The sequence below is a fragment of the Ornithorhynchus anatinus genome, chromosome 4 (genome assembly GCF_004115215.2).
Source record: "Ornithorhynchus anatinus isolate Pmale09 chromosome 4, mOrnAna1.pri.v4, whole genome shotgun sequence".
Lineage (NCBI taxonomy): Eukaryota > Metazoa > Chordata > Mammalia > Monotremata > Ornithorhynchidae > Ornithorhynchus > Ornithorhynchus anatinus.
The window spans coordinates 133230972-133250707 of NC_041731.1; the positions used below are offsets into that span (position 1 = coordinate 133230972).

The 19736-nt window shown below is 47.9% G+C and overlaps 1 protein-coding gene across 2 annotated transcripts in view; it reads right to left on the minus strand.

Moving 5' to 3' along the window:
- Positions 1-6473, minus strand: part of RGS12 (regulator of G protein signaling 12) — a 159477-nt gene extending 153004 nt beyond the window's left edge. The window contains exon 1 of one of the 2 annotated variants that reach the window (XM_029063770.2): positions 6043-6473. In XM_029063770.2, the coding sequence (XP_028919603.1) occupies positions 6043-6096 (54 nt within the window). In that variant the 5' untranslated portion in view covers positions 6097-6473. The remainder of the gene's footprint in view (positions 1-6042) is intronic. The other variant, XM_029063772.2, reaches the window with a different exon arrangement.
- Positions 6474-19736: the final 13263 nt, after the last annotated feature.

The window sequence follows — 19736 nt, forward strand, 5'->3', positions numbered from 1 at the left end:
TGGGCACAATAATGATGGTATTTGTGAAGTGCTTACTACACGCCACACAGTGTACTAAGCACTGGGGTGGATCCAAGCTCTAAAAAGAAATGGGAATGAGGGAGCAGGTTGGCTGGCCAGCAGTGAAGTCTGCCATCTGGAGTATATTGGAAAAAGAGATAGGAGAAGTAATAAATAAGAATAAAAATGGTATTTGTTAAGCGCTTACGATGTGCCAAGCACTGTTCTAAGCGCTGGGGTAGATACAAGGTCATCAGGTGGTCCCACGTGGGGCTCACAGTCTTCATCCCCATTTTACAGATGAGGTAAGTGAGACATGGAGAAGTGAAGCGACTTGCCCAAAGTCACACAGCTGACAAGAGGCGGAGTCAGAATTAGAACCCATGACCTCTGACTCCAAGCCCGGGCTCTTTCCACTAAGTTACGTTGATGGAGTGTCTTTGATTATAATAATAATAATAACAACAATAATAATGGTATACCATGAGCAGGAGGTATGAGCACAGAATGATACTTTGGAAAAATGTTCAGGATCGCAGAGAGAAGTAATAATAATAATAATTAAGTGCTTACTATGTGCCAGGCACTGTACTAAGTGCTGGGGTAGATCCAGTCACATCAGGTTGGATACAGTCCCTGTCCCACATGGGGCTCACAGTCTCCATCCCCATTTGACAGATGAGGCAACAGAGGCCCAGAGAAGTAAAGTGAATTGCCCAAGCTCACACAGAGGCAAGTGGCGGGGCCAGGATTAGAACCCAGTTCCTTCTGATTCCCAGGCCCGGACGCTAGCCGCTAGGCCATGTTATGGACCGGAGAGGGGTGAGGCTGGAGGCAGGGAGGCCAGAGAGGAGGCTGGTCTCAAGGCGGGATACGACGAGAGCCAGGCCCAGCATATCTGATGGATCGGATGGAAAAGAAGGGGTGGAATCTTCAAGGGTTGAGGAGGTGGAACAAGAAGGGAAATCAAGTCTCAAATAATGTTACAGGATTGAGAGATGGGCTAGATGGTGGCGATCTACCGGCAAGATTTGGAAGGCCGATGAAGATCCCCGTTCTGAATATGTTGAGTTATCCCCGCAGGGTGTCGATTTCCAGGTGTGCTGGAGCAAAAAGGAACCGTGAGATTGTAGAAGAGAAAAGAATAATAATAACGTTGGTATTTGTTAAGCGCTTACTATGTGCAGAGCCCTGTTCTAAGCGCTGGGGTAGACACAGGGGAATCAGGTTGTCCCACGTGGGGCTCCCAGTCTTCATCCCCATTTTCCAGATGAGGTAACTGAGGCCCAGAGAAGTGAAGTGACTCGCCCACAGTCACACAGCTGACGAGTGGCAGAGCCGGGATTCGAACCCATGACCTCTGACTCCAAAGCCCGGGCTCTTTCCACTGAGCCGCGCTGCTTCTCCGAAAAGACGTCGGGTCTAGCAAAGTAGACCAAAAGAGAAATTTGGACTCTGCAGAATAGACTTGTATAGCACTACCAGAAGGAAATACATAGCAGAAGTATTTTAGTCTTCTACCAAAGAGAAACAAATGTCAAAAGAAGGCTGTGCTGAAAGGCAGATTTATTCTCAGCCTACTTGTGAAAAGGATGCAAGTCAATCAATGCATCTTCAGCCACGGAGTCCTGTAAGGCGAGGGATTTTATCCGCCCCAAGAAAAGTTGAACCGAAAATGTAAACTACCTCGACGGAGCTCATCTGGGACTCTCAGAAAGGTATCGATTTGCTTAAAGGAGCCACTGCCCTGAATTCTAATTAGATAAGGGAAACCGCTGGTCTAGACCTAAATGGAAACACTCCTATTTTAGCGGACGTGTGTACGCACTAAATTTCAGCAATTTTCTCCGCTACCTGGGCGGATGCCGATCCTCCCCAAAAAGATCATATGATCGCTGATTCTACAAATGGTAGCTTTAGAATCCGAATTCTAGTGATGATCGGAAGGGTCTTCTCACCAGGTTAGAAAGCAAAGGAAATTTTAAGCCAAGACGCCTCGATAAAGACACGAGACCCATCAGAGCTTTCTTTTTTGCACACGATAATAATAATAGTTTTGGTATTTGTTAAGCGCTTGCTATGTGCCAAGCACTGTTCTAAGCACTGGGTAGAGATACAAGGTAAACAGGTCATCCCACATGGGGCTCACCGTCTTCATCTCCGTTTTCCAGATGAGGCAACTGAGGCACAGAGAAGTTAAGCGACTTGCTCGAAGTCACACAGCTGACGAGCGGCGGAGTCGGGATTAGAACCCACGACCTCTGACTTCCAAGCCCGGGCTCTTTCCACTGAGCCGCGCTGCTTCTCTGCCGCACGTATTATTTCTGCCGTAAAACTCTATTTCTGTCTTTCTTTATTTCGCTGTTGACCCCTAAAACGACGAGAGCTAGTCATTCCCTGGTTTCATTGTAAGAGGTCGCTGGGTGAGCTGTCAGCCTCACTGGATAGCGGAGTTGTCCCTGAGAAGCAGGGTGGCCTAAGGGAAAGAGCCCAGACCTGGGTTCTAATCCCAGCCCCGCCACTTGTCTGCTGTGTGAACTTGGGCAAGTTACTCAGCCTCTCTGTGCCTCAGTTCTCCCACCGGCAAAATGGGTATCCAAATTCTGATCTTCCTTCTACCGTGAGCCCTGTGTGGGACCTGATTCTCTTGTATCTACTCCAGCACTCAGTACGGTGCTTGGCACCTAGTAAGAGCTTAACGAATACGACAACTATTATTATTATCATTAAAGGCTCAATGAAGCAAAACCTCAAAATACCGTATTTCCCCACATGACCGCCCCATTTTTTGGTGTGTGATTTTTGCAGCCTTAAAACAGTTGACGGGGCTTATGCCGAGCAACCCGCTTCATTCCCTCCCCAAATCATCTTTTATTTCTTCATCATTTAACTTCCATTTAACTTCTCTATTCCTCAGTTCCCCCATCCGCAAAATCGGGATTCAATACTTGCTCTTCCTCCTACTTAGACTGTCAGCCCCATATGGGACCTGATTATCTCTGACTCCCAAGCCCGGGCTCTTTCCACTAAGCCATGCTGCTTCCATATATCTATATATCTAATAGATCTATATCTACATATATCTATATATCTATATCTACATATATCTATATATTTAGTATATATCTGATATATATCTTATATATCTATATCTACACATATCTATATATCTTGTAGACATAGATATATGTAGATACAGATATATAGATATATGTAGAAAAAACCATATTTTTTGAGCGCTCACTGTGTGCAGAGTACTGTACTAAACACTTGGGAGAGTACAACGTTCCGGAGTTGGCAGACATATTCCCTTGAAAATACGTATTCTAATCGATGAAATATGAAACATTAAATGGCGTTAGATCTTCGGGCCAAAGTTTTAATACATAGTAGATATAGGAAAGAGAGTAAGACGTACCCATTTCCGATTTCCATATGGGACCTGATTATCTTTTACCTACCCCGGCATTTAATAAAGTGCTCGGCACACAGTAAGCGCTTCTCGAATACCACGGTTATTATTATTATTATCATTATTGTTAACATCCTCTGCGGCTGTCTAAAGCATCGTATCTGGTCTCGCCAGAAAAGCTGGCTGAGGGGGAGTCTGTCAGAGGATCGGAGGGTCACGGTGAGAATCGCCCGAGTCCGTGTACATGAGAATTCAGCCGGGGAACTGGAGAATTACGGTGAGAATCCCTTGAGCCTGGGCACACGAGAAAACGGCTCGGGGATCTATTCTAGCCCCGTACCGTTTGGCTGAGCTTTGCCCCGAGGTTAAGAGGGGAAGGGGATAATAATAGTGACGGTATTTTTTAAGCGTTTACTATGTGTCAAGCACTGTCCTAAGCGCTGGGGTAGAGATAAGACAGGTTGTCCGACATGGGGCTCACGGTCTTCATCCCCACTTTCCAGATGAGCTGAGGCCAGAGAAGTGAAATGACTTTCCCAAAGTCCCACAGCTGATAAGTGGCGGAGCCGGGATTAGAACCCACGACCTCTGACTCCCTAGCCCGCGCTCTTGCCTGGGGGATAACTAATCCAACCCTCTGGTCTCCAAATGGATCTTTAGTCCATCTCCCCTACGTCATCAATCAATCGATGGTATTGACCGAGCGCTTACCGTGTGCGGAGCACTGTAATAAACACTTGGGAGAGTACAATATAACAGAGTCGGTAGATGCGTCCTCAGCCCATATCGACCTTACTGTTTAGAGGACGCAAAGGTATCTACTCAATGTATACGTTCTGTGCAACCACTGCAATTGGTGTGCGGCACATAGTCTGAAGAAATTACATTTTTTGTGCCTGCCTAAGGAAGGAGCTCCTGAAAGACTGAGTCTGTTTAAAAGATGCTCCATCTGCAGCATCTCTTACAAATTGAAACAATCAATAAAACGACGTGCGCTTTCAACAGACCTATTTTCATCACTGGCTGGGGAAAAGTGGCTGTCAGCTTGGCAAAGCACCATACAAAAATCTCACACCCAAATTCCTTCAATTATTCATTCATTCACTCAATAGTATTTACTGAGCGCTTACTACGTGCAGAGCACTGTACTAAGCGCTTGGAATGTACAAATCGGCAGCAGATAGAGACAGTCCCTGCCCTCTGACGGGCTTACGGTCTAATCGGGGGAGAATTAAGTGGGCCGTTTCGGAATTCTACCGTGTACTCGCCTTGACCCGCAATACGAGATGCAAACCTGACTTCACTGACTCGCTGTACGAAAATGATAGGTGGCTATGTGAAAATCAGTGGTTGCTTTCTTAAGGTTTAGAAGTGTTTCAAAGGATCCGATTTTTATACAAACAAGAACGGCTATCAAACTGTCAATCATCCAGGAAATCATCCAGCTAAATTACTAGGAAAAGGAGATTTAAACCCATTAAATTAAATGTCTTTGCCTCTACTATAATTTTTTTTTTTTATCTCGGCATTATCATGAATTCTCCACTTACCCAAACCCAAGTTGGGAGCCTACCAGATTGAAAAAATCCATGTTTACACACCCAACATTAAATAAAAACAGGTATTTGGAATTTTTGTTGGTTATCACCCCAAGGCAAAATAGTCTTTGTGAGAATAAACCTCAGAACACCATACCAGATTTCAATTCTGGCAGTTGAATACCGGTTCCGATACTCTGCCGTTCGCAACGCATGCTATTTGTCATTAACGAAACTTCACATGTTTTACTTGGGATCTGTGTGTTTGAGTTAAATCGTCTAAATCAATGAATCAACCATATTTTTTGAGCGCTCACTGTGTGCAGAGTACTGTACTAAACACTTGGGAGAGTACAACGTTAGGGAGTTGGCAGGCACATTCCCTTGAGAATACGTATTCTAATCGATTAAATATGAGACGTTAAATCTATCAAAGTTTTAATAGACAGTAGATATAGGAAAGAGAGTAAGATGTACCGATTTCCGGAAAACTACAGTTCTGTGCAGCAGGACGGATTCGGCAATCACTAAAAATCTTTGACAAAGAATTGAGAGTGGTTAACTCGAACGGCTTCTCGTAATAAAGGAAACAAAGGCATAGAAAAATAGCCAGCTGGGACGCGACCGTCTTCCGGACTCCTAACACCTTGGAAAACCACGGGTCTAGAAATTAAAAGAGCCAGATCGTCCACACCGTTTAGGATTGGGATGGCGAACCCCTGAGTTTCTGACGCTACAGAAAAGTGTCCGTTTGAATGCGAGCAGCCATTCGATGTCAGAAAGGCCAGCCAGCTGCACGGTCTGTTGCCTAATATGAACTAGAACCTCTGAATAATCCTGAACGTGAAGGCACTGAAGCGAATCGCTTCCGATAAAAGAGTGCTGGCTTCAAACTACCCGAACAGGACCGAGCTCTCCAGAGAAAGCCGTCGACGGGGGGAATCTGCGAGTTGCAGAGCCGGGATGAATCGACGAGCCTGAGAGCGAGCAAATCGGTGCAAGAAAAGCGGGGTTCGCACGAATGCTACCCAAGTTTTCGGGGGAGCAAAAAGATCCCGTGGCTCCTGCGGAGTTACTTGGGGGGGGCCTTACCTGCTCGTCGTAAGAGATGCATGTCTCGCTGGAGAACGACTTCTCCAGATTCATCTTCACCGTCGGCCTGACACCCGGAGCTCAGACCGAACCACTTGACACGATACCATGCCCGTGCATGTCGGAAAGTTAAAAGAGTTCCCGCCCCAAGTTCCATTTAGCTGCCGATCTGTTACCCATGGCAACAGGACCCAGCGGGAAGCCGGGCTTCCTCAAGGATTCGGATTCGAGCTCGATTCCCTCTCACAAAGAGCGAGCTCGGCTTATGGGAAATCAGGCAACGATTTCGTTTTTAATCACCCCCTGCAACAAGTCAGAAGGATGAACTTTGCGTTGTCGCGGAGGGTTTTGCGGTTGATAAGGCCTGGCATCTGTGTGGAACTGGCTTTTAGGGGAGAGTGAGGCGGGGCGTGATGTTAATTAGAATTGCGCTCCTCTCATAAGCTTCTTCGTGTGGCCAGGCTTCCTCGGTGCCGACCTCTAAAACCTGACGCGTCACCGATTTAGCGACTTCTGCTTTTTCCATTTGGGCTTCTAAGTATGTGATCAGTTGAAACTCGGTTTTGTGAATCATGGCTGTGGCTTGGAATACATTGTCTTAAAAATGGAATTTCCAAAAAAAAAAATTACCTGTTCTGCTTTTTCTTTTTTCTTTAGCAGTTCCACTTTTGTTTTTTACTTCCTGCTCCTTTAGAACACTACATTAAAAAATAGTGCCACCCCCACCTCCAAAACTGAAACTTTATAGGATTTTAATTGGGAATGGAGAATAGAAGCAGCGTGGCCTAGTGGATAGGTCTCAGAGTCAGAAGGACCTGGGTTCTAATCCCTGCTCTGCACCGTGTCTGCTGTGTGACCTCGGGTGACTCACTTCACTTCTCTGGGCCTCGGTTACCTCATCTGTAAAATGGAGATTAAGTCCGTGAGCCCCACATGGCACACGGACTTGTGCCCAACCTGATTATCTTGTATCCATTCCAGTGCTTAATACAGTACCTGGTACATAGTAAGCACTTTACAAATACCATGAATAAATAGCAATGTTTGTTCCATTTTACTTACTCTTGGATCTTAAAAGCAGCGTGGCTTAGTGGAAAGAGCCCGGGTTTGGCAGTCAGAGGTCGTGGGTTCTAATCCCGGCTCTGCCGCTTGTCAGCTGTGGGACTGTGGGCAAGTCACTTGTTATCTTGTACTCTCCCGAGCGCTTAATACAGTGCTCTGCACACAATGAATGAATGAATGAGATATTCTGGGTTTGTAATTTTAAGGCCCTGTTCTGTACTGTGGGCAACGTACGTGCATTCTAGGTGTTCAATAAATACTATTGAATAGGTGTTGGGCACACATAATGTGTGCACTCCAGGCATTCATTCATTCACTCACTCATATTTATTAATAATGTTGGTATTTGTTAAGCGCTTACTAGGTGCAGAGCACCGTCCTAAGCGCTGGGGTAGACACAGGGTAATCAGGTTGTCCCACATGAGGCTCACAGTTAATCCCCATTTTACTGTTGGGGTAACTGAGGCACAGAGAAGTGAAGTGACTTGCCCACAGACACACAACTGCCAAGTGGCAGAGCCAGGATTCGAACCCATGAACTCTGACTCCGAAGCCCAGGCTCTTTCCACTGAGCCACGCTGCTTCCCTATAATAATAATGATGGTATTTGTTAAGCGCTTACTATGTGCCGAGCACCGTCCTAAGCGCTGGGGGAGATACAGGGTCATCAGGTTGTCCCACGTGAGGCTCACAGTTAATCCCCATCATACAGATGAGGTAACTGAGGCACAGAGAAGTGAAGTGACTTGCACACAGTCACACAGCTAACAAGTGGCAGATCCGGGATTCGAACCTATGACCTTGGACTCCCAAGCCCGGGCTCTTTCCACTGAGCCACGCTGCTTCTCTTATTGAGCACTTACTGTGTGCAGAGCACTGTACTAAGCCCTTGTGAAGTACAATTAAGCAACAAATACAGACAATCCCTGCCCACAATGGGCTCACAGTCTAGATGGGGAGACAGAGACATCAAAACAAGTAAAGAGGCATCAATAGCATGAAAATAAATAAATACAATTATAGATATATACACATCATTAATAAAATAAATAGAATTATAGATATGTACATATATGAGAAGCAGCGTGGCGCAGTGGAAAGAGCTTGGGCTTGGGAGTCGGAGACCATGGGTTCGAATCCCGGTTCTGCCACTTGTCAACTTTGTGACCTTGAGCAAGTCACTTCACTTCTCTGCGTCTCAGTTCCCTCATCTGTAAAATGGGGATGAAGCCTGTGAGCCCCACGTGGGACAACCTGATGACCCTGTATCTTCCCCAGTGCTTAGAACAGTGCTCTGCACATAGTAAGCGCTTAACAAATACCAACACTGTTGGCGGGTGGGGGGTAGAGCAGAAGGAGTGAGTGGGGGTGATGGGGAAGGGAGGGGGAGTAGAGGAAAAGGGGGCTGAGTCCGGGACGGCCCCCCGGAGGAGGTGAGCTTTCAGTAGGACTTTGAAGGAGGGAAGTGTGCTAGTTTGTCGTTCGTGAGGAGGGAGGACGCTCCAGGCCAGAGGTAGGATGTGGGCCAGGGGTCGACGGCGGGACAGGCGCGAACGAGGGACCGGGAGGAGGTTAGAGGCAGAGGAGCGGAGTGTGCGGGCTGGGATGGAGAAGGAGAGAAGGGAGGTGAGGTCGGAGGGGGCCAGGGGATGGCTGGCTTTGAAGCCAAGAGTGAGGAGTTTTTGCTTCGTGCGGAGGTTGACAGGCAACCCCTGGAGATTTCTGAGGAGGAGGGTGACATGCCCAGATAATCCGAGCAGCATTATCCCGGAGAGACAGGAAGATGGGAGATCAGAAAGGAGGCTGATGTGGTAATCCAGTCGGGATATGATGAGTGATTGTACTAACATGGTAGTGGTTTGGTTGGAGAGGAAAGGGTGGATCTTGGCGATATTATGAAGGTGAGACTGGCCGATTTTGGTGACTGATTGGCTAGTTGGGTGAATGAGAGAGTGGAGTCGTGGATGACACCAAGGCATTTGGGGTGTTATTTGGTATTCATTCATTCATTCATTCCATCATAGTTACTGCGTGCTTACTGTGTGCACAGCACTGTACTAAGCGCTTGGAAAGTATAATACAGCAATAAAGGAAGACAATCCCTGCCCAATCCCTGACTCGCTGCAGTAGGAGATGAGTGAAGTGAGGCAGGATGGGGAAAATTGAGTGCTTTAAAGCCAATGATAAGTGTTGGGGCCAGGCTGTCCACAATAATATACAAATTGTGGTATTTGTTAAGGGCTTACTATGTGTCAAGCCCAGTTCTAAGCCCTGGGGTAGATACAAGATAATCAGGTTGGACACATAAGCCACTGATTGATTTCTTATCGATGTTTAACCATTTCAGACTGGGATCGCACATAATAATAATGTTGGTATTTGTTAAGCGCTTACTATGTGCCGAGCACCGTTCTAAGCGCTGGGGAAGACACAAGGGAATCAGGTTGTCCCACGTGGGACTCCCGGTCTTAATCCCCACTTTACAGATGAGGTAACTGAGGCACAGAGAAGTTAAGCGACCTGCCCACAGTCACACAGCTAGCAAGTGGCAGCGCCGGGATTCGAACCCATGATCTCTGACTCCAAAGCCCGGGCTCTTTCCACTGAGCTTAGCAAGCGATCCCGCTTTTTGGTTTCCCCTTTCAGTCTGTGTTTCCCGATTTAATTTTGCAAAACAGCCCCTTGGGACTGCTCTGCAGTCCTCCTGTTTAATCCCTGAGTTTTCCATTTCTCCTTCAGCCCTTTGGGATTTTAACTTTCCCTTCGATTGGTCCCAGTCACCTTTAAGTCAAGCGTCCACTGACAGAGTGTACTGATCTGTCCGATGAGTCCGAAATGTACTACGACTATAGGAGACCAAAGTCACATCTTGTTTTAAAGTTGTTTAGGAAGGCGGACGGAATCTGCTCAAGGGGCCTGGGATGGTTAAAGGTTCCTGAAACTCTCTCTAGGCCCTTAAATTGCTAGAAATAAATTCACACGCGCCGGGTGCTTAGTCAAAAGTTGAAGCCACTTGGAGTTGCCGAAGCACAACCTACAAAGATCATGACAACTGGAAATCTTAACACATAGCGGATGGAGAGAAGATTGGAAGAGTTGACAATTTTTCCCTCCTGGGAACGAAAGTTAATAATAAAGGAGAGTAATACACCGAAGATAAACGTTAGGAAGATTCGCTATGTGCTGAGGTAACAGTCGCCACAAAAATAACAATAATAATAATAATAATAATGTTGGTATTTGTTAAGCTCTTACTACGTGCAGAGCACTGTTGTAAGCGCTGGGGGAGATACAGGGTCATCAGGCCGTCCCACGTGAGGCTCACAGTCTTCATCCCCATTTTACAGATGAGGTCACTGAGGCCCAGAGAAGTTAAGTGACTTGCCCACAATCACACAGCTGACAAACGGCAGAGCCGGGATTCGAACCCCTGATCTCCGACTCCCAAGCCCGGGCTCTTTCCACTGAGCCACGCTGCTTCCCTAATACAAACTGTCGATTCTACTGTGTTTACAGTGACAATGTATGGATCCGAAAGCTGGATGGTGAAAAAACAGGATAGAAAGAGCATCAATTCTTTGGAAATGCGGTGTTGGAGGAGGCTCTTTAGAATACCATGGACTGCCTGAAAAACAAATAAATGGGTTTTGGAGCAAATTAAGCAAAGTGGTCTTTGGAAGGCCAAATGACTCGACTCAGATGAGCATATTTTGGACACATCTTCAGGAGGACTCATTCTCTGGAGAAGACACTAATGCCAGGAAAAGTCCAGGGAAAAGGTGGAAGAGGCAGATCGGCAGCTAAATGGATGGAAACCACAACGACGATAACGGAAGAACCGTTAGCAAGCTTATGGATCATGGCAGAAGACAAGATGTTCTGGAGAAAATAGATCCGTAGAGTCGTTATGAATCGGAAATGACTCGACGGCCCTTGATAATTATAATAAAGCACATCCATAATAAGCTGGATTTTTTTTTAATGGTATTCATTAAGAGCTTACTTAGTGCCAGGCAGCAGTGGAGCCTAGTGGAAAAAGTATGGGCCTGGGAGTCAGGGGACCGGGTTCTAATCCCGGCTCCGCCAACTGTCTGCTGCGTGGCCTTCGGCAAGTCACTTCTCTTGACTCCGTTACCTCATCTATAAAATGGGGATTAAGACCGTGAGCCCCATGGGAGAGCAGTGCTTGACACATACTAAGCGCTTAACAACTACCGTAGCAATTAATCACAACAATAAGGAAGCCATTCTTCGACACGAATTATGTGCTAATCACTTTCCCAAACACTGAGGTGATAGAAGATATCCAATCAAATAATAATAATAATAATGTTGGCATTTGTTAAACGCTTACTAACTGCTTTGAGATTTGTTAACTGCTTCTCAAATGCAGTCCTCGTCCCACAGGAGGCTCATATTCTAACAGAAAAGGGCGGGCGTGTATTTTATACCCATTGTACAGATGAGGAAACTAAGACCCAGAGATGTAAAGGAATGAAGTGACTCCCCCAAAGTCACACAGCAGGTAATTACAGAGTCAGATTAATAATAATAATGATGGCATTTGTTAAGCGCTTACTATGTGCAAAGCACTGTTCTAAGCGCTGGGGAGGATATGAGGTGATCAGGTTGTCCCACGTGGGGCTCACAATCATAATCCCCATTTTACAGATGGGGTAACTGAGGCGCAGAGAAGTGCAGTGACTTGCCCAAAATCATGGATCTGACAAGCGGCAGAGCCGGGATTTGAACCCATGACCTCGGACTCCCAAGCCCGGGCTCTTTCCACTGAGCCACGCCGGTTGCCTGACTCCGAGGGCTATGCTCTTTCCACTAGGCCACCCGTCTTCCCTTCACATGAAAAGTGAAGGTGCTTTTAAACATTTCCCTTTGGGATTTGCTCCTGGTTCCTTTTAATAACAATTATGATAGCATTTGTTAAGCACTAACAATGGGCCAAGCAGTGTACTAAGCGCTGGGATGGGTACAAACAAACTGAGCTGGACACAGACCCTCTCCCACGTGGGGCTTACAGTGTCAATCCCCACTTTCCAGATGAGGTGACTGAGGCCCAGAGAAGTGAAATGACTTACTCAAGGTCACAGAGTAGACAAGTGGCGGAGCCGGGATTAGAACCCACGACCTCTGACTCCCAGGCCCCAGGCTCTATCCACCAGGCCATGCTTTTCCCTCCCACTTTTCCTTAACTGCCTTCTGGGGTGAAAAGCGGAGGGGATGAATGAGGATGAGGGGACTGGGGGAGGAAGCAGGTTGATCAAACAGCGTGGCTCAGTGGAAAGAGCACGGGCTTTGGAGTCAGGGGTCATGGGTTCGAATCCCGGCTCTGCCACTTGTCAGCTGTGTGGCTGTGGGCGAGTCACTTCACTTCTCTGTGCCTCAGTTCCCTCATCTGTCAAATGGGGATGAAGACTGTGTGCCCCACGTGGGACAACCTGATTCCCCTGTGTCTACCCCAGCGCTTAGAACAGTGCTCTGCACATAGTAAGCGCTTAACAAATACCAACATCGTTATCAAACCTCAATAGACGCCCCCACTTTGGAACCGACCCCTTCCCACCCTCTCCCCGCTCCTCCTGCCCCCGGTCCAACAGAGTTCACACAGGCCTCTATAAACTGCCCGTTTGATGCTCGTACCAAATGAAGACTCATTTATTCGACCGCATTTATTGAGCACTTACTGTGTGCGAAGCACTGTTTTAAGCTCCGCGGAGAGTACAATATAACAATAGACGGTCGCATTAGATGACTTCACACATTCCCCACTCGGTCTTGTGAACTCATCAGGGTGCTTGAGCCAGCTGGCTCATGGAAAATTGGTCATCTAATAATGATAATTATGGTACTTGTTAAGCGCTTACTATGTGCCAAGCACTGTTCTAGTACTGGGGTAGATAATAATAATAATAATGATAATAATAATGGTATTTGTTAATAATAATAATAATAATGTTGGTATTTGTTAAGCGCTTACTATGTGCAGAGCACTGTTCTAAGCGCTGGGGTAGGTACAGGGTCATCAGGTTGTCCTACGTGGGGCTCACAGTTTTAATCCCCATTTTACAGATGAGGGAACTGAGGCCCAGAGAAGGGAAGTGACTCGCCCACAGTCACACAGCTGACAAGTGGCAGAGCCGGGATTCGACTCCCATGACCTCTGACTCCCAAGTCCGGGCTCTTTCCACTGAGTCGTGATGCTTCTCTAATAATGTTGGTATTTGTTAAGCGCTTACTATGTGCACAGCACTGTTCTAAGCACTGGGGGAGATACAGGGTAATCAGGTGATCCTACGTGAGGCTCCCGGTCTTCTCACGCTCTTAATCCCCACTTTACAGATGAGGCAACTGAGGCCCAGAGAAGTGAAGTGACTTGCTCAAGGTCACTGTCCCAAAGCGATCCCGGGTACACACCATCTCAAGGTCAAATGCTATCTACGGGAAGCAGCGTGGCTCAGTGGAAAGAGCCCGGGCTTCGGAGTCAGAGGTCATGGGTTCGACTCCCGGATCTGCCACTTGTCAGCTGGGTGACTGTGGGCAAGTCGCTTCACTTCTCTGGGCCTCAGTTCCCTCATCTGTCAAATGGGGATTCACTGTGAGCCTCACGTGGAGCAACCCGATGACCCTGTATCTACCCCAGCGCTTAGAACAGTGCTCTGCACATAGTAAGCGCTTAACAAATAGTTTCATTCATTCAATAGTATTTATTGAGCGCTTACTATGTGCAGAGCACTGTACTAAGCGCTTGGAATGGACAAATCGGTGACAGATAGAGACAGTCCCCGCCCTTTGACGGGCTTACGGTCTAATCGGGGGAGACGGACAGACAAGAACAATACCAACATTATTATTATTATTATTATTATTATTATCTAGTGACCGCCCGAGACAGGAGGCGGGAATTGGGAAGCGCGGTTGGGATACCCGTCCCTCCAACCCAAACTGCTAGACTGACGGCCCAAGCCGGGAACGCAGAAAGTGTCCCTCGCTCCCGGGCTGATCAAAATAGGTATGGAGGAGGGAGGAGGGTGGAGACTGGATAAACTGAGGCCGGGAGCTGGAATGGCCAAGGAGCAGAGGTGATAAATCCCTGCGGCCTCTGATATTCCGGGCAGCGGATCGTGACGCGCGGCAGGTCGCCTGAGATGCCCGTTCGGCCCGCACCAAGTGAGGAGCCGCGGGACGGGAGAGTGTCCCGTCCCACTCGTGGGGCTGGAAGCCGGGCGCTTCGCCACGGGTGCGTAAGGCGCAAGTGGATTCCTCCCGAGTGGGAAGAGCACGTGGGTGAGAGCTGGCCGCCTCACCACGTGCGGGGAACGCGTGAGTGGATTCCTCCCCAGTGGGAAGGGCTCGCGGGTGGGAGGTAGCCGCCTCACCACATGCCGACAAACCATAAGTGACTTCCTCCCGGGTGGGACCTGGGTGTTTTACCAGACGTCACACATAAATATATTCCTCCCCATAGGGAAGCTCTAATGTCATCAAACGATCGTATTCCTCCCCAAGGGAGGTTCAATTCTCCGCATCGAAAATAAATAATCCGACTCGCTGCGTCCAAAATAATCAAATCGTTCAATTCGCCTCACGGAATGAATTTTGCATACAACTCGGGCTTTCTGTCCCCGGTCTCTCTCTCTCTCTCTCGCCACGCCGATTCCCGAACGAACCCGTCCCCGGGCGACGGGAGACGATCACACGGCGGACACGCGGTGGAGCCGGGATTAGAACCCATGACCTCTGCCTCCCAGGCCCCGTGCTCTACCCACTAAGCCAGGGATGCTTTATAAATAGTAGCTCGTGGAGGCTATTATTAGATCCAAAGCATTAAAATGAAAGACAGGGGAAACCTAGTTAAAATCATACAATTTGGACATTGGCTTTTTTACCCAAAGAGCCTCAAAACTACCAGATTCACAGTTGATTTTGCCCCTCTCTTTACTCTTCTCACTATACGCAAGTTTTTGCTTTAGGCTCTACTTGTAACGAGTTTTCCCCTGAAGAAAAAAAATCCACCCTCCCAAAAAATACAAATAAACAACCCAAGAGAGTTCATTCCCACCCCTGATAAGTGTGGTATTTTTTACGGGCTTATTATGTGCCACGCACTCTGCTAAGCGCTGGGGTAGGTACAAGATAATCGCTCCTGTGTCATATTGGGCTCACATTCTAACTAACAGAGAGAGAGTACAGATACTGAATCCTCATTTTATTTTTTTTACAGAAGAGGAGACGGGCACAGAAACTAGTAGGAAGAGCACGGTCTTGGGAGTCAGAGGTCGTGGGTTCTAATCCTCGCTCTGCCACTTGTCAGCCGTGTGACCCTGGGCACGTCACAACTTCTCTGTCCCTCAGTGACCTCATCTGTTAAATGGGGATGAAGCCTGTGAGCCCCACCTGGGACAACCTGACGGCCTTGTATCTCCCCCAGCGCTTAGAACAGTGCTTGGCGCACAGTAAGCGCTTAACAAATACCATCATACGATTATCGTTATTTGTTAAACATTTACTATGTGCCAGGCACTGTACTAAGCACTGGGGTAATCGGTCGGACACAGTCCCTGTCCCACGTGGGGCTCACAGTCTTAATCCCCATTTTACATACGAGGAAACTGAGGCACAGAGGAGTGAAGTGATCGCCCCAAGTCCTACAGCACGTAAGTGGCAGAGCCGGGATTAGAATTCAGGTCCTCGGCTCTTCCCGCTAGGCCATGCTCAAAATAATCTACCATCAAGACATTTTGGAGCTGCGCACACCCTTACTAGAAGCAAAAAGACTCCCAGTTCCCTTCTAAAGCCACACGCTGGGAACAGAACATCTTTCTCTTTTAAAAATCCACAACTAAAGAGGCTTAAATATGGAATCCGTTTCCCACCTAACATCTATATAATAAAAAACAGAAATGATTCCTACATAGTGGTCTATGTGAGAGCATAAAACACTCAAAGTCCCCGAAGGCAAAAAACTTAATTGTCAAATCCAAGCATATTGAATTAATAATTACTTCCCCAAAGCCAATGTGCCCTCAATCTGATGAAGAAGTGAAGTGACTTTATGGTGGTATTTATTAAGCGCTTACTATGTGCAAAGCACTGTTCTGAGCGCTGGGGGATACAAGGTGATCAGGTTGTCCCACGTGGGGCTCACGGTTTTTTAATCCCCATTTGACAGATGAGGTAACTGGGGCACAGAGAAGTTAATTGACTTGCCCAAGGTCACACAGCAGACTAGCGGCAGAGCTGGGATTAGAACCCGTGACCTCTGACTCCCAAGCCCGCGCTCTTTCCACTGAGCCACGCTGCTTCTCTACGACTTGCCCGAGGTCTCACGGCAGACACGTGGAGCAGCCGGGATTAGAACCCATGACCTTCTGACTCCCAGGCCCGGCCTCTAGCCACTAGACCGTGCCGCTTCTATAAGGATATATCCATAGGTACAAAGAGAAGCAGCATGGCACAGTGGAGAGAGCACAAGCTTAGGAGTCAGAGGATCTGAGTTCTAATTCCCGTTCCACCACTTTGTCTACTGTGTGACCTCGGGCAAGTCAATTGACTTCTCTGTCCCTCAGTTACCTCACTGGTAAAATGGGGATTGAGACTGTGAGCCCCAGGTGGGACAGGGACTGTGTCCAATCCATCTGGCTTGTATCTACCCCAGCACTTAGTACAGTGTCCGGCACATAGTAAGTGCTCAACAAATACCATAGTTATTATTATTACTATCATTATTAAGTGCTGGGGGTGGGGTGAGTATCAAGAACTTCAGGGAGTAGAGCAGGAGTTTGGGAGTCACAGATTGAGGGTCCTAATCCCGACCCTGCCACTTGTCTGCTGTGTGACCTTGGGCAAGTCACTTAACTTCTCTGTGCCTCTGTAAAAATGGGGATTAAAAAATGTGAGCCCCACGTGGGACCATCTGACTACCCTGTATCTACTCCAGCGCTTAGAACAGTGCTCAGCACAGAGTAAGCGCTTAACCAATACCATAATCATTATTATTAATTATTCATTCATTCCATAGTATTTATTGAGCGCTTACTATGTGCAGAGCACTATACTAAGCGCTTGGAATGTACAAATCGGCAAAAGATAGAGACAGTCCCTGCCCACTGACGGGCGCACAGTCTAATCATTATTATTATTACAGACCCAAGCACACAGGCAATGCAGAAGGGAGGGTGAATAGGAGAAATTAGGGCCTAGTCAGGGAAGGCCTCTTGGAGGACATGTGATTTTTTAGAATAATAATGTTGGTATTTGTTTAGCGCTTACTATGTGCAGAGGACTGTTCTAAGCGCTGGGGTAGGCACAGGGGAATCAGGTTGTTCCACGTGGGGCTCACAGTCTTCATCCCCATTTTACAGATGAGGTAACTGAGGCACAGAGAAGTGAAGAGCTTGGAAGGTGGGCAGAGGGGCGCGCCGTGGGATAGGAAGAGGGAGGCCGTTCCAGGCAGCAAGGAAGACGTGGACAAGGAGTCAGCGACAAGATGGAGGAGATCGAGGTACGGTGAGTAGGGGGTTTTTTAAGAGGGGTGGGTCGGTATTTGTTAGGCGCTTCCTACGTGCCAGGCACTCAAACTACTGAGGTAGACATAGGTTCCTCAGGTTGGACACAGTCCCCGTCCCACATGGGGCTCACGGTCTTAATCCCCATTTTACAGATGAGGTGACTGGAGCCCAGAGAAGTGAGATGACTTGCCCAAGGTGACAGAGCAGACACGTGGCGGAGCCGAGATTAAAACTCAGACCGTCTGACTCCTAGGCTGGTGATCTTTCCACTAGACCGGGCTGCTGTCTCATGATCCTTTGAGGGCAGGGATCATGTCTAATAATAATGTTGGTATTTGTTAAGCGCTTACTATGTGCTAAGCACTGTTCTAAGCGCTGGGGGATACAAGGTGATCAGGTTGTCCCACGTGGGGCTCGCAGTTTTAATCCCCATTTTACAGATGAGGTAACTGAGGCACAGAGAAGTGAAGTGATTTGCCCAAAGCCACACAGATGGCAAGCGGCGGAGCTGGGATTAGAACCCATGACCTCTGACTCCCAAGCCCGGGCTCTTTCCACTGAGCCACGCTGCTTCTCACCAACTAATAATAATAATAATAATAATAATGTTGGTATTTGTTAAGCACTTTCTACGTGCAGAGCACTGTTCTAAGCGCTGGGGTGGATATAGGGTCATCAGATTGTCCCCCGTCAGGCTCAGCGTCTTAATCCCCATTTTACAGATGAGGTAACTGAGGCCCAGAGAAGTGAAGTGACTTGCTCACAGTCACACAGCTGACAAGTGGCAGAGCCGGAATTCGAACCCATGACCTCGGGCTCTTTCCACTGAGCCACGCTGCTTCTCAGCTGCTTCTATAGCGTACGGACTCTCCCAAGCGCTTAATACAAGTGTTCTGCACACAGTTCGTCTTGTATAAATACATTGACTGATTCACAGGTGAATCTGAATTAATATGAACTCAGTTAGCTGCCTTTCAACTCCAGTGAAGAGGAAACACCATAATAATGTGTTCCGATTATCTTTTCAAACTCCTTTCTGTCTTATGCAAAGAGGAAAATCTTTTCATTCCGCAATTAATGATAACAACGTTGGTATTTGTTAAGCGCTTACTGTGTGCCGAGCACTGTTCAAAGCGCTGGGGGAGATACAGGGTCGTCAAGTTGTCCCACGTGGGGCTCACAGTCTTCATCCCCGTTTTATAGATGAGGTGACTGAGGCCCAGAGAAGTGAAGTGACTCGCCCACAGTCACCCAGCTGACAAGTGGCAGAGCCGGGATTCGAACCCGTGACCTCTGACTCCCAAGCCCGGGCTCTTTCCACTGAGCATAGATATAGCCTAGGAACAGGCATGGCGTAGTGACTAGAGCCCAGGCCCGGGTCGCGTGGCTCAGTGGAAAGAGCCCGGGCTTCGGAGTCAGACGTCATGGGTTCGACTCCCGGCTCTGCCACTTGTCAGCTGTGGGACTGTGGGCGAGTCACTTCACTTCTCTGTGCCTCAGTTCCCTCATCTGTAAAATGGGGATGAACTGTGAGCCTCACGTGGGACGACCCGATGACCCTGTTTCTACCCCAGCGCTAAGAACGGTGCTCTGCACATAGTAAGCGCTTAACAAATACCGACATTATTATTCAGCCCGTCTCCACCGCTGGTCTACGTGACCTCGGGCAAGTCACTTCGCTTCTCTGGGCCTCAGTTACCTCACCCGGAAAAGGGGGATTTGAGACTCGGAGCCCTCCGTGGGACGGGGACCGGGTCCAACCCGGTTTGCTCGTATCCACCCCGGCGCTTCATACAGTGCCTGGCACGTAGTTAAGCGCTGAACACCACAATTCTAATAAAAGAAAGAGTGGGAGAAGAGAGCCTGCCGTCTTAATTTCCTGCTAAGGGTTTGATCGCGTTTGTAACCAGGGGCCACCTCGACCAAGAGAGAGGAGGAGGACGACAAGCCGAGGAACTAAATGTCAACGCCTTCAACAGAAATAACCTACAACCCTCTTGAAATGTTTTCGTCCTTTAAAAAGGAACCTGACTTAAAACGATCCATTCCGAGATTGCCGGAACCCCACGGAGGCAAACCCCAAGAAAGGAAGGGGGAGTCGTTTTACTC